Genomic DNA, 20,910 nt, shown 5'->3' on the forward strand with positions numbered 1-20,910 from the left:
GCATGCCAGAAAAATTAAATCATATTCAGTTAATAAACATACTGTCATTAATTAAAGCCATTTAAGATGGTGTCATTGCGTGTTGTCCCTGAGAGACATCTATGATATTAACCTTGTATATATACATATATAAATATATATATATATATATATATATATATATATATATATATATATATATATATATATATATATATATATATATATATATATATATATATATATGTAGAATTGATTTTTAAACGAGCCGTAGGTATAGTTGGTCAAGCTGGGATAAAGTGTGTGGTATGCATGGGAAAGACCGGATGCGTGTTGTTATGGTCACTTGTTGGAGGACAAGCCCGAAGAGCGTGTACAATAAATAGTTCTGACTTAATCTGTGCGTTTCACTTGGAATCCTTCACATCCGGATCCTATATTTGGGGGCTTTGTCCGGGATGCCTGAAGACATTTCGAGTAACAGCCAGAAGCGGTCAGACGACGACGCGGAGTTTTGACAGTTGAGGTTAAGGACGCGCGCGCCATGACGCGTACGAACATACAGACGACGCCGGTGGCGTCACGTCAGCGAACACGCCACACAACGATGATGATATCCAGGACGATAGCGCCATTATCAGCGTCAGTTTTACGTCGGCTAACTGTCGTGGAGATGCAGAGGTTCGCGGACTTAGACGAAGATGATGACGACGACGATGAAGAGGAAGAAGAAGACGAAGTGCCATATTTTGACAGAGACAAATTCGAGACTTACGCGCCACGGTTTAAGGGGATTGGCGGTGTGCCAATCAGCCGGTGGATTGAGCACATGGAAGAATTTGCGAAGTTCTTCCACTGGACGCCCCTGGAGCAACTGGTCTACGGGAGAATATATTGCGTAGGAACAGCGAGAATGTTCCTGGATTCAGAAGGGATAATTATATCATGGACTATCCTTAAGCAGAAACTGATAGAAGAGTTCCAGTGGGATGACGAAGAGCTCGTCTTTGAAGAACGAGAAATGCTTGCACAAGCAGAGCCCATTGACTCCGATTCAAGTGGGGCCGGTGAAACACCAGACGACGAACCCAGGGTGACGGGATCCGTGAGAAACCGTGAAAACCGAGAAAGACTGAGTTCACGATGCTACAATTGTGGTGAACGTGGTCATTTAGCAGCCGACTGTAGGTTTAAGACGAGAGGAACTCGTTGCTTCAATTGCACCGAGTTTGGGCACATATCAGCTCAATGTAACAGCACCAAAACAAAGACTGTCTTGACAATACAAGAAGAAATAAGAAAAGAAGTCAGTATCCCGGTTGCCGCCCTGTTGGGTAGCCCTATCACAGAATCCGTTCTTATGTGCATTGACGGCAGCAAAGTGAAATGTGTTAAAAAACCGTGTGTTTTGATGGAGGTTAACTTAGAACGGAGTCTGCCGAGGAGGAAAAAAGAGCAAGAGATGAGGGATCGTAAGGAAGTGTGGCAACAGGCATGTAAAAGACCTTTGCAGCAACGGGCTTCACGAGAGATGTCTGCTCAAAGAGAACTCATTGTTTCCAATGATGAAGAGGACGATGCAAACATGGCTGATGGAGGTGTGAACCTGGCTGATGTAAGTGTGAACAGTGATGGTTTGCACAGAAAAAGACCTTTGCAGCAACGGGCTTCACGAGAGATGTCTGCTCAAAGAGAACTCATTGTTTCCAATGATGAAGAGGACGATGCGAACATGGCTGATGGAGGTGTGAACCTGGCTGATGGAAGTATGGACGGTGATGGTTTGCAAAGAGGAAGACTTTGGGACTACGGAGACATACCGTTTTCAAATACAGATGAACCACCCGATGATCAATTTGGAAAAGGATCTAAGGATTATAGTCATTTGAAGAATTCTGAAGATGAGAATAAAGAAAAGGAGAAACATAAAGACAAAGAGAAAGATATGGCTAAATCACAAGAAGGATTAAGGGACCCAGTCAAAATTTCAACACCAAAAGACACTGTATTCACTTTCAAGCTTGGTCGTAGTCGGATTGATGTTAATTCAATGGAAAAGAAAATGGAACCATGGATTGAGAAAAGACTTACTGGATGTATCAGTGAGCCAGAACCAATATGTGTTGACTTCATTTATGGTAAATTACTAGCAGAATATCTGTGGGGTGACGGCAGATTCCTCGGACAGTCACAGAGAATCGCCGAGGGCATTGGATAGAATTTAAGTTGCACCGATGGAAGTGAAGTGTGCGTTTGTGAATTAGAGAATAAGTGAAATGCCTGGAGGGTTTTTAGCTAAGCCTTACTTGTAATTTGATGATTGAAAAGTGTAATGTTTTATTGCTTATTCTAGTATTTTTGGGAAGTGCTTTGTATATTGAATCATGTTTTAATTTGGTTACATGCTTAGAAGAATATAAGATAACTGTATTGAAATGTAATTCTAGTAATGTTTTAAAATGTGATTGTTTCCGATGTAAAGATTTAACCTGTCATTGTAAAGGTATTGATTTTAATGTTTTATTGCTAATTCTAGTAATGTTTTGAAATGTGATTGTTTCCGATGTAAAGATTTAACCTGTCATAGTAAAGGTATTGATTTTAATGTTTATTGCTAATTCTAGTAATGTTTTAAAATGTGATTGTTTCCGATGTAAAGATTTAACCTGTCATTGTAAAGGTATTGATTTTAATGTTTTATTGCTAATTCTAGTAATGTTTTGAAATGTGATTGTTTCCGATGTAAAGATTTAACTTTTGTCATTGTAAAGGTATTGATTTTAATGTTTTGTATTGCTTGACATAATTTTAAATTGTAATTGTGATGATTTATGTGTAACTTTAATTGTGATGTGTAACTTTATTGAAGATTGAATTATGTTGAAATGAAAAATTGATTTGTAGTGAAATGTGTAACGATTAATTTGTTATAATTGTAATTGTTATGTAAATTGTAAAATGATTGATGTATAAGTGTATTGAAATGTAGTTGTGATGATGATTGTAATTGTGATTTAAATTGTAATTGTGACAATTGAAAGCATGTTTAGAAGAATATAAGATGATTTTATGGAATGGAAGATTAAACATTGTTGAGGATGATAGAGGAAATGTTTTAAAAGAATGTAAGATGATACATTGTATAGAGTGGAAAATGAAATGTAAAAGAATGTAAGATTAAACATTGTTGAGGATGATAGAGGAAATGTTTTAAAAGAATGTAAGATGATACATTGTATAGAGTAGAAGATGAAATGTAAAAGAATGTGAGATGAAATGCTGTAAAAATATAAAAGACGAAGAATGTCATCCGAGGGCGAATGACAGTCAGGAATGACCGAATGTAGAATTGATTTTTAAACGAGCCGTAGGTATAGTTGGTCAAGCTGGGATAAAGTGTGTGGTATGCATGGGAAAGACCGGATGCGTGTTGTTATGGTCACTTGTTGGAGGACAAGCCCGAAGAGCGTGTACAATAAATAGTTCTGACTTAATCTGTGCGTTTCACTTGGAATCCTTCACATCCGGATCCTATATATATATATATATATATTATTTATTTATTTAAAGTTTGGACCGTTGTAGCATAACAGGAATTCCTAATGCGCTACAATGGTCAAAAATATAACAGAAAAGACAAGAAACAAAATAATAAATTAGACATAACAAAAACAAAACATATTCGTTTGGCAACGAACGTGATCAAACTGATTTCTGAAATTATATATTAACTCTCGAACCCAGAGCATATTTACAATATTACAGCATAATGCAACATTGTTAAACAAAAAACTATTTATTTCATACATATTTTTGTGCGAAATTTTGAGAATATTCTCTTATTTAAATTATAAATTGTGACGCTAATAACTAATAATACTTAACAATGATTTGCTATAAATGCAAAAGTGTTGTGTTGTTGACTAATTATGTGCTGTGCGAGCTTTGTGAAGAACCTTTCCACCATGATTGTGTGGGGATTTCGGAAACAAAATACAAAAAAATGACGTCAAAGAATAAGGAAAAATGGCGATGCGTTTCTTGCCGTATCCATCCTAACCCCCTTCCGCCGTCTCAGTCCTCATCACTAATGCTCAGTTCTCAAGATTCAGTCATCAGTCCTCAGCCATCTTTATTTGATATACTTAATGAAATTAAATGCTTTCGAGCAGACTTTAATACCATGAAAAATGAGTTTGAAAACATAAAATCTGTAATCACAGACATAAACAATAAATTATTCACAATAGAGGCTAAGTCTGATGAATTTGATGGGAGACTAACCACTGCTGAAAAGAAAATTTCCTGCTTTTCTGATGTAAATAAAGGTTTAATTGAGGCGCAAAATACTATTGTTGAACTGAAAAAAGGAAACAATCTGCAAGATCAATTCTCTAGAAAAAACAATGTAGAAATATCCGGCATACCTATGAAAAAGGGTGAAAATCTAGTGTCTATATTATATGACTTATGTGCTGTCGTGGGTCACAAATTGTGCGACACAGATATTGACACCATACACCGTGTGCGGCCGTACCCGTCCCAGGGCGTTGCAGGTTCACAGCAACAGCAACAGCAACAGCGAGAGGGCAACAGCGATGTGAGTGTGCGCACGTCATCAGTGGTCGTACGGTTCACTCAGCGCCGTCGTAAGGAGCTGCTGATGGCGGCCGTGCGCGCCCGCCGCGGCATCACCACCAACGACATCAATATTCCAGGCCCGCCCACCACCCTATACGTCACGGATCACCTTACACCAACGAATAAATTATTATTGAAGCGAGCACGCCAATTGAAAACTGAATATAACTACGCCTACTTGTGGGTTAAAGATTGCAAGATCATGATTAGAAAAAGTGCGAGCTCCAATATCATACAAATCTCAAAAGAATCAGATCTTTGCAAAATCAAATGACTAAGTGCAATATTAAATTTTAATAACCTAATAATTATCTATGCATTTATTGTCTACTGGTCTGCATCACATATTATAATGTATGTGCAAACAATTATGTACGTATGGCTATATAATTTATTATTTTTATTATTACTATATAACTATGCTATTTACATATATTTTACTCATAAACTAAAAAAGGTACGAGTTCATTTTTATATTTGTGTCCATGTATACCTTTGTATTTCAACTGGTATCACCAAGGATGGTTTGCTTAATAATTCCATATCTTTATCTGTGTATGCAGTTATGTGTATGTTTATATGCATATATCTATTTTCATTTATGCATATGGATATTTATATTTATATCACTACGTGCTCTATCTACTTCCTTTTTTACAATGTCTTCTAATCGTCTTGTCATTTATTATCAAAATGTCAGAGGTCTCCGAACTAAATCTGACTCTTTTCTTCAAAATGTATTAGTTAATAATTATGATATTATCTGTCTATCAGAAACTTGGCTAAATGACTCATTCAATAATAGTGAGTTTTTTGATGCCAGATATCAGGTGTTTCGACGTGACAGAGATTATTCTCTTCATAACCAAATATTTGGTGGTGGTGTAATCATAGCTGTGAAAAATAATCTACCCTCTGTCATTCAAAATAATTGGTTAACTTCCACAGAAGACCTTTGGATTACTATTACCACTAAATTTTTTAAACTAAATATCTGTACTGTCTATATTCCTCCTGGTAATTCTCACCAAACTCTATTAGTTACCCATTTAAATAAAGTATCTGATCTAATAACCAATTATCCAGAGGATCAATTCATTTTACTCGGTGATTACAATCTTCCCACTATTGATTGGACAAAATACGACTCAAATCTGCATCTATTTCCTTCCAATTGTATTAATTTTTCTTCCCTTTCCTTTACTCAATTCTTATCTTATAATAAACTTTATCAATACAATTATTTGTCAAATACTAATAATCGTATTCTTGACCTAGCTATTAGTAGTTTCCCCTTATATATTTCTCGTGCTGACTCTACGCTAATCCATGAAGATTCTCATCATTTATCCTTTTGCATCTCAATAATTTACAACAAATCTTCACCCTTGAATTATAATTATAATAAAACTTTCCTCTTTAGAAAAGCTGACTATGCTACAATTATTCCAATTTTAAGCGATATCAATTGGAATTCACTTTTGTCCAATTTAAATATTGATTTAGCTTGTAAAAAATTTTACGATACCTTACAAACTATTATTGAATGCCACGTCCCTTTTACTCTTAAATCTAAACGTACCAAATATCCCCCTTGGTTTACATCGTCTCTTATTAAAATAATAAAAGAAAAAAACAAATTCCATAAAAAATTTAAAATTTATTCAAATCCCTTAGATTATCAAAGTTTTTCACTATTAAGAGCTCGAATTAAAAAATATTCTTTAATCTGCTTTAGAAATTATATTTCCCTTATTCAAAATAATATTAAAACTAATCCCAAATCATTTTGGTCATATATAAATTCAAAAAAAAATACCTCCTCTTCATATCCTTCCGTAATGTATTATGGAAATAAGTCGGCTTCACATGGTTCTGAAATCTGTACCATTTTTGCTGACTATTTTGACTCCACTTTCAATAGTGATTCTACCATTAACCTTTCTATCTCTAATACAGATACTTCTTCTTGTAACTTATCTACTTTTCATTTTGACTTATCTACTGTACTCAGTCACATCAACTCTCTCAATGTTAATCTTGGTGCGGGTTGTGATGGTTTGCCTTCTTTTTTCCTTGTTAAATGTGCTGTCCCATTATCTCTTCCCATAACAATCCTTTTCAATCTTTCTATGTCGAACGGTAAATTTCCTGACTATTGGAAATTATCTTACATCACCCCTATTTTTAAAAAAGGTGATAAGAATCTTATTGAGAATTACCGTCCTATATCTAAACTATCTGTCATTAGTAAAATCTTTGAAAAAATTATCTATAATTTCCTTTTCTCCAATTTCAAAAACTACATTATACCTGAACAACATGGTTTTTTTAAGGGGAGATCGGTAGAGACTAACCTGCTTAATTTCACTAGTACTCTCACATCTTATATGGACAAACGAATCCAAATAGACGTCGTTTATACGGATTTCTCTAAAGCTTTTGATAAAATCAATCACAACCTTTTACTCAATAAACTTTGGTCCCTCGGAATCCGAGGAAATTTATTTCGTTGGATCTCTTCGTATATACTAAATCGTCACCAAATCATAATTCTCAATGGTTTTAGATCATCACTTAGACATATTCCTTCCGGTGTCCCACAAGGGTCGCATTTAGGTCCCTTATTCTTTTTACTCTATATTAATGATATCTCATACATCTTCAAACATTCCTTTATACTTCTTTACGCTGATGATTTAAAAATTTACAAACCTATATACACCATAGACGATTGTCATAAGATACAAGAAGATCTAGATAGATTCTCTATATATTGTTTAAATAATGATCTTTTTATTAATCTAGAAAAATGCTCTATTTTAAATTTCACTAGAAATAAGTCAATTATTACTAATCAATATCAATTAAATCATTCAATCCTTAACACGTCATCTTCTATTAAGGATCTTGGTGTAATACTCAATGATAAACTAGATTTCTCTGAACATATTTCTTTTATTACCAACAAAGCATTTAAATCTCTTGGATTCCTACTCCGCTCAACAAAACCCTTTAATGATCCTTACGTACTAAAATTACTTTATTTTTCCTTTGTAAGGTCTCACCTTGAATTTGCCTCAATTATCTGGTCACCTTTTTATTTATCCCATATTAATTGTATTGAGAAAGTTCAACTTAAATTTATTAAATCCTTACGCTACCTTTTTCCTACCTATACCCATTCTACTGTTTCCGACATTTTAAAAATCCTTTCTTTTAACAATCTTTCTGTCAGGCGACGACATTCTGATGCTATATTCTTCTTTAAGCTCATAAATGGTTTCCTTGATTGTTCTGATTTACTGAATAAGGTTAATTTCAGAATCCCAGTTCGATACCCTAGACGCGTTGCACTCTTTTCACTTGATCCTTTCAATACTAATTCCCAAAAATATTTTTATCTGCAGCGCGTTTATCGTATGTTTAACGGAGAGCTGAATGAGGTTGATCTGTTTGGTATTTCCCTACATCAATTCAGGTCTAACATCAAGAGAATCTTGACCGATTGATTCATTTTTTCTTCTATTCTATTTTTCCAATATTTCCATTATTTTTATACTTTAGTTTAGTTATGTAATGTGCTATTTAATCATATTATAGCTTTCATTCCTTTCCATTTCATTTGTTTATTTTGTATTTACCTTTTTCATTTGTTTTTTATATTTGTAAATTTCAATTTCTTCTTATATTCTATCTTATAACCTTTTCCAATTATTTTAATACTATAGTTTAATTATGCAATGTACTACATATTTTGTCATGCCTTTATTCTTTACTTTTTAATTTGTTTTCCTTATATTTATCTTTTTCATTTTTGTAAAAATCTATTATTGGACTCGGGTGTTACATATATTATTTATTTACTTTTTGTGTTTTTTATACCTATCTCTGTACATCCTGTCTGTTGATTTTTCAATTAATAAAATAAAAATAAAAAATAAAAAAATATATATACACAAACAACTAAAAATAATAATTATTATTATTATATATCGTTTATCGTCTTGAATTCATTCTATGTTTACAAGGTTTTTGTATTTCGTAATATTCTTTCTCGATTATGATTTTTAAGTTATGAATTCTATAAGTCCTCACCAGATAGAGTTTCAAAATTTGTCATCCGGACTGACCGAAACCAATCACGACAAGCAAATAATACACCACCACCACGTCGATCTACTCTATCGCGACGATGCAGCCTCCAGGAAGAATCAAAAAGTTCAGCAACAATAAATGATGAAGTCAACCATGTATATATATATATATATATATATATATATATATATATATAGGATCCGGATGTGAAGGATTCCAAGTGAAACGCAGATTAAGTCAGAACTATGTATTTATTAACACATGCTTCGGGCTCGTTCTCCAACAAGTGACCATAACAACACGCATCCGGTCTTTCCCAGGCATACCACACACACTCTATCTCGGCTCGTTTAAAAATCAATTCTACATTCGGTCATTCCTGACTGTCATTCGCCCTCGGATGACATTCTTCGTCTTTTATATTTTTACAGCATTTCATCTCACATTCTTTTACATTTCATCTTCTACTCTATACAATGTATCATCTTACATTCTTTTAAAACATTTCCTCTATCATCCTCAACAATGTTTCATCTCACATTCTTTTACATTTCATTTTCCACTCTATACAATGTATCATCTTACATTCTTTTAAAACATTTCCTCTATCATCCTCAACAATGTTTCATCTCACATTCTTTTACATTTCATTTTCCACTCTATACAATGTATCATCTTACATTCTTTTAAAACATTTCCTCTATCATCCTCAACAATGTTTAATCTTCCATTCCATAAAATCATCTTATATTCTCCTAAACATGCTTTCAATTGTCACAATTACAATTTAAATCACAATTACAATCATCATCACAATTACAATCATCATCACAACTACATTTCAATACACTTATACATCAATCATTTCACAATTTACATAACAATTACAATTATAACAAATTAATCGTTACACATTTCACTACAAATCAATTTTTTCATTTCAACACAATTCAATCTTCAATAAAGTTACACATAACAATTAAAGTTACACATAAATCATCACAATTACAATTTAAAATTATGTCAAGCAATACAAAACATTAAAATCAATACCTTTACAATGACAAGTTAAATCTTTACATCGGAAACAATCACATTTTATAACATTACTAGAATTAGCAATAAAACATTAAAATCAATACCTTTACAATGACAGGTTAAATCTTTACACCGGAAACAATCACATTTTAAAACATTACTAGAATTAGCAATAAACATTAAAATCAATACCTTTACTATGACAGGTTAAATCTTTACATCGGAAACAATCACATTTCAAAACATTACTAGAATTAGCAATAAAACATTAAAATCAATACCTTTACAATGACAGGTTAAATCTTTACATCGGAAACAATCACATTTTAAAACATTACTAGAATTACATTTCAATACAGTTATCTTATATTCTTCTAAGCATGTAACCAAATTAAAACATGATTCAATATACAAAGCACTTCCCAAAAATACTAGAATAAGCAATAAAACATTACACTTTTCAATCATCAAATTACAAGTAAGGCTTAACTAAAAACCCTCCAGGTATTTCACTTATTCTCTAATTCACAAACGCACACTTCACTTCCATCGGTGCAACTTAAATTCTATCCAATGCCCTCGGCGATTCTCTGTGACTGTCCGAGGAATCTGCCGTCACCCCACAGATATTCTGCTAGTAATTTACCATAAATGAAGTCAACACATATTGGTTCTAGCTCACTGATACATCCAGTAAGTCTTTTCTCAATCCATGGTTCTATTTTCTTTTCCATTGAATTAACATCAATCCGACTACGACTGAGCTTGAAAGTGAATACAGTGTCTTTTGGTGTTGAAATTTTGACTGGGTCCCTTAATCCTTCTTGTGATTTAGCCATATCTTTCTCTTTGTCTTTATGTTTTTCCTTTTCTTTATTCTCATCTTCAGAATTCTTCAAATGACTATAATCCTTAGATCCTTTTCCAAATTGATCATCGGGTGGTTCATCCGTATTTGAAAACGGTATGTCTCCGTAGTCCCAAAGTCTTCTTCTTTGCAATCCATCACCGTCCATACTTCCATCAGCCATGTTCGCATCGTCCTCTTCATCATTGGAAACAATGAGTTCTCTTTGAGCAGACATCTCTCGTGAAGCCCGTTGCTGCAAAGGTCTTTTTCTGTGCAAACCATCACTGTTCACACTTACATCAGCCAGGTTCACACCTCCATCAGCCATGTTTGCATCGTCCTCTTCATCATTGGAAACAATGAGTTCTCTTTGAGCAGACATCTCTCGTGAAGCCCGTTGCTGCAAAGGTCTTTTTCTGTGCAAACCATCACTGTTCACACTTACATCAGCCAGGTTCATACCTCCATCAGCCATGTTTGCATCGTCCTCTTCATCATTGGAAACAATGAGTTCTCTTTGAGCAGACATCTCTCGTGAAGCCCGTTGCTGCAAAGGTCTTTTTCTGTGCAAACCATCACTGTTCACACTTACATCAGCCAGGTTCACACCTCCATCAGCCATGTTTGCATCGTCCTCTTCATCATTGGAAACAATGAGTTCTCTTTGAGCAGACATCTCTCGTGAAGCCCGTTGCTGCAAAGGTCTTTTACATGCCTGTTGCCACACTTCCTTACGATCCCTCATGTCTTGCTCTTTTTTCCTCCTCGGCAGACTCCGTTCTAAGTTAACTTCTTTTCTTATTTCTTCTTGTATTGTCAAGACAGTCTTTGTTTTGGTGCTGTTACATTGAGCTGATATGTGCCCAAACTCGTTGCAATTGAAGCAACGAGTTCCTCTCGTCTTAAACCTACAGTCGGCTGCTAAATGACCACGTCCACCACAATTGTAGCATCGTGAACTCAGTCTTTCTCGGTTTTCACGGTTTCTCACGGGCCCCGTCACCCTGGGTTCGTCGTCTGGTGTTTCACCGGCCCCACTTGAATCGGAGTCAATGGGCCCTGCTTGTGCAAGCATTTCTCGTTCTTCAAAGACGAGCTCTTCGTCATCCCACTGGAACTCTTCTATCAGCTTCTGCTTAAGGATAGTCCATGATATAATTATCCCTTCTGAATCCAGGAACATTCTCGCTGTTCCTACGCAATATATTCTCCCGTAGACCAGTTGCTCCAGGGGCGTCCAGTGGAAGAACTTCGCAAATTCTTCCATGTGCTCAATCCACCGGCTGATTGGCACACCGCCAATCCCCTTAAACCGTGGCGCGTAAGTCTCGAATTTGTCTCTGTCAAAATATGGCACTTCGTCTTCTTCTTCCTCTTCATCGTCGTCGTCATCATCTTCGTCTAAGTCCGCGAACCTCTGCATCTCCACGACAGTTAGCCGACGTAAAACTGACGCTGACATTGGCGCTATCGTCTTGGATATCATCATCGTCGTGTGGCGTGTTCGCTGACGTGACGTCACCGACGTCACGGGCTTCCGCATTCTCGTCATCGCGCGCGCGTCCTAACCTCAACTGTCAAAACTCCGCGTCGTCGTCTGACCGCTTCTGGCTGTCACTCGAAATGTCTTCAGGCATCCCGGACAAAGCCCCCAAATATAGGATCCGGATGTGAAGGATTCCAAGTGAAACGCAGATTAAGTCAGAACTATGTATTTATTAACACATGCTTCGGGCTCGTTCTCCAACAAGTGACCATAACAACACGCATCCGGTCTTTCCCAGGCATACCACACACACTCTATCTCGGCTCGTTTAAAAATCAATTCTACATATATATATATATATATATATATATATATATATATATATATATATATATATATATATATATATATATATATATATATATATATATATATATATATATATATATATATAAATTTATGGATGATAAATTTTTGCAATCGTATTATACTCGGAATATATTATTTTCAATCAAGATCAACCCACGGGATCGAACCCGGCAACCTCTAGGTGGTTAACATTAACGCAACCGCCGATTTAGTGTTCTATTTTGATCAATTTATGCCAAATGGAAAATAATACTTACACAAATGATCGAATAGATATACATGCATGTATTTTGCTTAAGAGCTTCATGTCATAAATGATGGACCAAACTCGTCAGAGATAAAGTGGTAACTTCTGATAGGTAACCTGATACATTAACAATACTATAGAAATATGAAAGCTGATATGTACATAGATAAACTAGATGAAGGCTCATAAACAGATACATATAAATAAATATATGTATATATACATATATATACTAGATAAATTATCTGAAGTGTCTGCTTGCTATTGTTAATTGTAACACATAATATATGTACATATATTAAGGTGAATATATACGTATATCTATACGTAATCAGAATACGATATTTTTTGATAACGTTGAAGATAAACAGGACTATGTATTATAGAATCAACATTGTAGATTGTGATTGAACAAACATCGCACTAAATTCTCACGCTTCCATTAGTGAAATTGAAATTAAATCAGAACGGAAAACGTACAGGTATTAAATTGCTAATACAACATTGGCGTAATATAATATAAATTCGCAATTTGCGCCAGATCAAATCGTCCGAGTCGGATTTAACGACACACGCACATACCCGAAAAAGCGTTTCGAATAATCAAACTTTACCTATCGGAAGGGCCCGCGATTTGAATACTTTATTCTCCGCGATAAATCAAAGCCATTGAGCTTAAATCCCAAGACTTGTGACCAAAGTCCGCCTTCGAAGTTTATAGATCCTGATTGATTTTGGTCCGCATGATCGACCCGACCCTTTCCAAATTTCGACAAATGCCCGCCAATATCGTATCTCACTCCTTTCAAGTTAAAACATTAGAAACTGGAACACCTCCGTCTTATCGTGTTGAAATATCTACGAGTCGAGTGAGTATATTATGGAGTAAAACTGTGCTCCGTATTTGTAGCCGTAAATCATGTGACATCAAATATGCCTTACTACTAGTGAAAGTTTCCCATACGACGTTCTATGATAATTTGAAAACTTTTAACAAGGTGAAAAGACGAGAGGAGTCGTTTTATTTTCTTTTATTGTCGCCTTCAGCATTATTTTTTCGTCAATCATAAATACATATTATATTATATTATATATGACTGATAAAAGTTCTATATAATGGTGTTGCGATTTGCGAAGAGTTTTACCGTGTCAAAAATTTATTTATTTGATTCATATGTCGATTCACGGTCGTTTTGTTTCTATGAAATGAACAATGCATTAATACATTTAATTTATTTGATATAGAATTAAATATATTGATGCAATACAACTACATACAAATGGTATAGATGCATTTTTGTATATATATATAATACATATACAAGTCTTTCAGAAAAAGTTTCGATTTCTTTAAATTTTTGTTGAAATATTCGATGAAATTATAAATAAAAAATAAAAATACAACTTTCATCTATAATTAAGAAACTTTATTTGTTTCTTAAATACATATTAAATTCAATTAAAATACCAACAAAACGCTAAAAGATTTTTTCGTTCAAAAAAGATTTTAGACATATCAGGGGATCAAATTAAAATTTTGAATGAATATGATATGGTACACTCGACCTTTAAGCTTTTGAAAATAAATTGAAAAGAGCATTTAATCAAAAAATAATTATAAAAAATAATAACGGCTAATAATAATACGAGATAAATTTTAAAGCAATAAAAAATTACGTAAATAAATATCTAGATAGGTTTACTCACATATATAATATACTTTAATTTCCTATTTAATTTCATACTATAAAAATAATATTCTGTCAATAAATATTTCAATATATGTATGTACATATATATTTGATTTATTACAGTTCTTTCTCAATGTTACCAAGTGCTTCCACAATACATTCTCTAGACGTATGTACATACATTCGCTATACTTTTCTAATCAATTACTTATGTTGGTTTGATCGTATTAGAGACCTTGGCGTTTTACTTGATAGTAAATTATCATTCCGTTTTCATATTGGTTTAATAATAAGCAATGCATATATGAATTCGAGTTTCATTCAATTTCTATATTTCATAGTTTCATTCATTCATTCTTAGACTTTCCAAGCCCTTTAAATCCCACAGTACTGTTGCTTTGCTTTTCAATTGATTTGAAAGAAGTCATCTGGAATATACTAGTACTATAAGGAATCCTATCTATCGCGTATACATACATATGTATGTCAATAATTTAGAACGCATAAATAAAAAATTCCATTCCTTCTGCAATTCCAGATTTCTTCACAATTATCGTTTTGCTAACCTAAAATCGACATGTTTAAAATCCTAAGCCTTATGATTTTTGTTTAAACTTTTGAGTCATATAATTGATAGTCCTTATTTATTAAATAAGATCCTATTCCAATGTCCAATCAGATACTTTCGTAATTCTTCAATATTTAATATTAATCCCTTGTCTACTAACTACTCCTGTAATTCCTTTTTTATAAATCTTGCTCTTTTTTAACAATATTTCCCCTCATACTCATCCTTTTTCTTGTTTTTCTTCTTTATTTATTTTTTTTTCATTGTTGTTGTTAGTCTTTAGAAACTTTTCTTTTGTGGCAATGTTATACACGTAGTAATTTACACTCGCCTTTACAGGTCGCTCCAAAGCGACAAGTGTACTAATACAATAATTTTAATACAATGTGAATTCATAAAAACATCATCTACAGTGACATCTATGGAGAAGTTTTTGCAGCATTTCATTATAGAAATTGGTGAACCTCATAGCGCTGAATAACTTGAAATTTGCAAGAGAGATTGGAAAGAAGATGTTTAAATGAATAACAGAAAAATTAGCAAACTCTGAAAGGAAACGATCGACCTAGAGTCACAAACCAAGGTCTGGCCAACAGCTACTAGTGGGAATCGAACTGTGACCACTCGTCCAAAAGCTCAATATGCTAACCTCTAGTCCAAGCTGCTGGCTAAATCCAAAATTAATTTATGTGCATATAATGATTTTTATAATTTACCAAAAATTAAAATTTTAACATGCCTTTACAATTGTGATGATGGTTATTATGTAAGTGCAGTAAATTTTTTTGGTGACATAATTTTTATTTGTTCCAAAAATTAGCTCATCAATTTTATAAACATTTTCTATCAATCAAACAACGATAAAAAAAATAGCTTGAATGATTGAAGAAAGCTTTTTTACAAACCTCCTTTATGGTTCACTTACGATTACTAATGTAATTTAATATTTTACTAAGTGGTTTGGGCCGCTTTTATATCATCACTTACGCGGCCCAAACCTCTTAGTAATATATTTAATTACATTAGTTTAATCCGGGATCATAATTTTGATTGAAACCCCAATCATTGAAATCTTTTTGATTGAAATTTTAATCCCACACTTTTGTACATTTGTTGTAGAAATCGCCTTTTTATTTTAATAAATTAGTTTTATTTATTTTATTATTTTATTTTATAATTATATATCTTAATAGTATTTATTAATCAAAATTACCTGTGAGCATTTTTGTCACATTTATTTTAAAAATTCGATTCGAATCAAGCTGTAGGTACCTCAAGAAACAATGGGTTATTATATTCAATACGAGCATGCGTATAATTTTCCATGGAGAGGAGAATTATCTCGCATTTTCCACGTTATTCCGTCGCCCTCTCATTAACGAAGAGTGGCAAAGCGTTTAAGATATTAGATATGGAGTTGACGAGAGGAACCCTTTCAAGCTGATGGTTTTTACGAACATGTGATGGTCTAAATCGACGCTTTTTGCAATTTGAGCCGACGAGTGAGCGAATGCACGCCTTATAAAACCTTTCCATCTTTGCGTTTTCATTGTAAGGGAAAGAAAGTCGCCTTTATTGTCATATGGTCGTGCAGACTCGGCAAACAATGGCTCGCGGTAAACAGTGATAAGGAACAAAAGATCAAGTTGTTATAGGAGGCTAGATTCCCACTACTATCTTCCACATGTATGAAAGGAAAACCGATAAAACACCGGGGGCCATTCGCTCGCTCGATTTCCCGAACGTTTCAACCCCATACTTTTCGCCCATATCCATCCCCGTGTGTTTAATGTATGGCAAACAACATAAATAACCCCTAGAGCCGGTATGCGTTTGGAGTTCGTCCAAAATCGACGATATTACCTGCCATCAATTTGACATATTCGCTAAAACTAATGCGAAAGTAATATCTAGCATATTTATAATATATATATATACGATGTGCCGAAATTTCGGTCGGTAAAAAAAAATCTATACTAGTGACTTTGAAAGTTGTTTCAATGTTAGGCGAACTTGAATTAAGTTTGAATTTTTTTACTGATGGTAGTCAAAAGTGTCGGAAAGAAAGAGTACAACATTATTGAACGATCTGCCTATACATTGTGAATATTTTAGTTACGCAAATTGTCTGTTTTTGGTCACATATGATATTTGATCATTAGGAATAATCTCAAGAAAATGAATTGTATCGTATTGAATTACTCGTAGTATGAAAATAGCAACCGTTACGTATCATTTTACCCGAAAATATATTTATTTCCATATTATAACAAAATTTTTTCACAGTTATGGTGTAGCAGAAAAATATAATTAATAGCATTTAATGAAATGTAATAAATTTAACAAAACTTTATAAAAAATACTCGAATAAAGTGAACAGGTTTTAATTTATCTGTAGTTTATATATTCATGTCTAACCAATTTTTTCAATAATGTCACCCAAAGTGTATTATATGTTTTTACATAGTTTATTTGAATGATAATACTAAATATATTAAATATATGTCAGTTTATTTACGAGTAAACAAAACACTTCCTAAACAAACACTTCACTAAAGTTTTCGCTGCAATTGCACTATTCTAATTCAAATTTAAACCCGCCACAAAATAAAATAGTATAAATGTTAATATGTATGTTTGTTTCAATATAAACAGTTTATTATATAATTGAAAATTTAAAATGTAATTATAGTTGTATTAGTGGCGAAATATAATGGAATATTAAATACTTAATGGTACTAAACGAAATCCACAAAATAATATATGTATGTACGTATATACGTAGGTAAAACTTTATCAATAAAAATTATATACACATTTACATAATATTTATACTGGAGTGTGCTTATATATCACACATTTCAAAATACAGTAAAAATCATTAGTAAAGTTTACGAAAATAATTTGTCAGTCAGTGTTGTGATACGAATACATGTTGTGTTGAGATACGAGTCATGCTTTACTTAATCTCGCTCTTTTTTTAATTTTTAAATCTAGATATCACTGTAAGTTGTGAAAATCCTCTAAGTGTTGTTTTATTTTTGCTTTCAAGAGGGAGTAGAAAAATAAAACGTAAGATACCATAAAGCAACGTCCTTTATTTTTTGACCTTTCCATTAGGCAAAATTCCAATAGACATAATACATTTATGTCAACTCAACGAATGATAAAAAAATAGAATCGATAATAAAAAAGCATGTCTGTTTCCTTTATATTTAACAAATTAAAAAAGTGTATGAAAAACTAATTATTATATGATTCTTAACCCCAATCGCAGTTCTTAACACAGATGACTGAATAGTGGCCAGATTAGTTTTTGTTTTTTTTGTTAATATTATTTTATTATATTGAATTCGTAATGTTATACAAACATAATAAAGTGCTTAGTACAAATCCAGATTATATACTGATTTCATATTCAGGATTATAATAGCTTTTAGGCATTCACAGACATATCCAAAATCAATGAAAATATAATATGTACAAAATTTCTACCGTATAATACAATATATACAGGCATGTACATACACATAAATACATACATACAATCTTGCATGCACACAAAATACCTACAACGATATATACAAAGGATTAATTTCGTTTGCCGAGCATTCTCTTGAGCCTCGTTGACCCTCCGCGTAATCGTACACATAACGAAGTTAATAACCGTCTTCAAAAAATAAATTTGCATTAAGTCTCGAGCGTCACCATTTAAAATTTAACACCCGTCGCCTTCAACAGCGAGACGAAGAAGGACGAGAATAAGAAGGGGAGGTAGAGAAGCTGATGGTTGCGGTTGTTTAAAAAAGCATTTACTCAACGATGGGGATGAGAGAGGGTAAAAAAGAGAGATCCGACCAAGGAAATCCGCATCGCTTTATCTCGGAGCCAAGTCTCGCTTTAGCTGAGTCGGCATCGGCCCTTTTGCCCAGCCCTAATACCTAACTCAAACAAACTAAATCTCCCTTCAAACATCGGGCCAGAAACGTCGTCGGACCCACCATCTATTTGCCCTTTCATATGTTAACTGACGCAGTGCATATTTCGGTGTCAACGCGTGGTCCTAGATGCATTCATTTGGTGTCAGCGGTGGGATCATTTGGTCAACTAACCACTCAAAGTAAATGATATCGTAAACACGTAGGTTCTGTAGGAGCGGTGTTATAAGAAGAAACAGCCAAGAGGAGGCTTTAGGGATTTATAACCAGCTTTATAATTCATATTTTAACTAGCGGCGTGGACTAGTGGTTAGAATATTATGCTTTCGAGCAGAGTGGTCACGGATTCAAAAAGTCCCACTAGAGCCCTGCTGCTGGCCAGACTTTGGTTGGTGACTCCAGGGCGATTGATTCTTACCAAAGTTTGCCAATTTTTCATTGAAACGGTTCCTATAAAATTGGTATCTACTTTCATATCTCTCTTGCTAATCTCAAATTATTCAGCGTCTTGAGGTTCGCTAATTTTTCATAAAATGCTGCAAAAATTTCTCCACTGTAGATGTTTATATGAATTCGCATTGTATAAAATTCTTATGTATACTGATTGTATTGTATCTGTTTAAGTGCACTCGTCGCTTTGGAGCTATCTGTAAATGTTCATGTTCATGTTCTATGAAATTGAATAAAATAACCTGCTCCCCTTCAAAAAATTATCTTTTGTTTAAATTTTTTGAAAAATACTTGTATGTAACGCTATATACATTACAATAATTTTTATAAATATATACAAAAACACATTAATTGTATTAAAATTAGAAAAAGGTGAAATGCTTACCAAGTTTGGCCAACTGTGTATATGTAAATCCGATCAGTTTCCATCTGAAGGAGGCTAACACTAAATACATATGTATGCATATTGAACGATAGAGCAAAATACGTGCTCAAACCCATCCATTAATCTTCTGCTTACTATGCCAATGGCCGAACACTGGCTTAGTGAAAATCAGTTAGCCACAATAGTTACCTGACTCGTGAACGTTTCGGATGAACGCTTTAATTTGCATCGTGTTGATGTCTGCACTGGAACAATGTTGCAATAATGGAATAGTGCTACATAATGGATACGTTGCTAAGTTAATCTTTACTTGCACGTGTCAGGCTGCAACGTGAACAGCTTTTGCTTAAGTGAGATTAAACCCTAAACATAATAATGCATGATAAAAGTACTCATATTTCCAAGCATATACTTCGTATTTATACTAGTCTATTAACAGTTGAATAAATTTGCGTCAACCTGAGACATCACTGAGTTAAGATATAATACATAAAATATACAAGAGTCAATTTTGATGTACATATGTATATGTTACATTCATTACCATACTAGCTCGTTCATACGCGAACTATTGTTTTGAGCTAAGTGCTAACAGTCAAAAGCAATCTTCAAATAGACTCACTAGGTGTCGCATGAAACTTTTAGCTGTCAAAACCTTTGAGATATCAAAACGTTGAGTATTTAAAAGATAAATACCATAGAAACTACATTACGAGGTTTCTATAATTAACGTTTTCGCTGATATTAACAATATTGTAACCCAGGGTAAGCAGACACACATATGTACATAGAGAATAGAATAAACGATTGATAAAATTTATGCCTAATAGTTTGTGCTAAGCTACATAGCTGATTTTTCAATTTGTTCTTTTGAATACACTATAACTGTCCAGATTGGTTCGTATATGAACAGATTATAATTTTCATGACCGAATAAAATGTACACTTGGACTTAAGCATTCAATTTTATGAGTGTTTTTTATGAATATTGTACAAAAAAGATTTATTAAGTACCTTATTAATGTCCAAGAAGGTTTACATACGTAAAAAATATGATAAATATTCATTAGATATATCTATTAGTCGGTAATATGGTGATCATGATCAAATTACATATGTATATGGTACACCCACCTGCACAAAGCTTTGGATTTAATTAAAAAGTTAAAG

The 20,910-nt window shown here is 33.4% G+C and overlaps 2 protein-coding genes across 7 annotated transcripts in view; one reads left to right on the forward strand and one right to left on the reverse strand.

Annotated features, from left to right (window-relative positions):
* The first annotated feature begins 323 nt into the window (after window positions 1-323).
* Window positions 324-20,910, forward strand: part of LOC143917576 (uncharacterized) — a 126,201-nt gene continuing 105,614 nt past the window's right edge. The window contains exons 1-3 of one of the 5 annotated variants that reach the window (XM_077439129.1): window positions 324-2,365; window positions 2,427-2,617; window positions 2,751-3,262. In XM_077439129.1, the coding sequence (XP_077295255.1) occupies window positions 524-2,197 (1,674 nt within the window). In that variant the 5' untranslated portion in view covers window positions 324-523 and the 3' untranslated portion in view covers window positions 2,198-2,365; window positions 2,427-2,617; window positions 2,751-3,262. Of the gene's footprint in view, window positions 3,472-20,910 lie in introns of those variants that run through there. The other 4 variants (XM_077439126.1, XM_077439128.1, XM_077439130.1 and 1 more) reach the window with 4 other exon arrangements.
* On the reverse strand, window positions 8,952-11,368 carry LOC143917842 (uncharacterized). 2 transcript variants are annotated; one of them, XM_077439446.1, is made up of 4 exons: window positions 11,046-11,368; window positions 10,212-10,773; window positions 9,282-10,037; window positions 8,952-9,187 (listed from the first exon to the last, which is right to left on the reverse strand). In XM_077439446.1, the coding sequence occupies exon 2, from the start codon at window positions 10,770-10,772 to the stop codon at window positions 10,323-10,325; it is 450 nt and encodes a 149-aa protein (XP_077295572.1). In that variant the 5' UTR covers window position 10,773; window positions 11,046-11,368; the 3' UTR covers window positions 8,952-9,187; window positions 9,282-10,037; window positions 10,212-10,322. The 2 variants fall into 2 exon arrangements, with proteins under 2 accessions (XP_077295572.1, XP_077295573.1); XM_077439447.1 differs by lacking the exon at window positions 11,046-11,368 and having other exon boundaries at window positions 10,212-10,779.

Source organism: Arctopsyche grandis, chromosome 10 (assembly GCF_051622035.1).
Source record: "Arctopsyche grandis isolate Sample6627 chromosome 10, ASM5162203v2, whole genome shotgun sequence".
Lineage (NCBI taxonomy): Eukaryota > Metazoa > Arthropoda > Insecta > Trichoptera > Hydropsychidae > Arctopsyche > Arctopsyche grandis.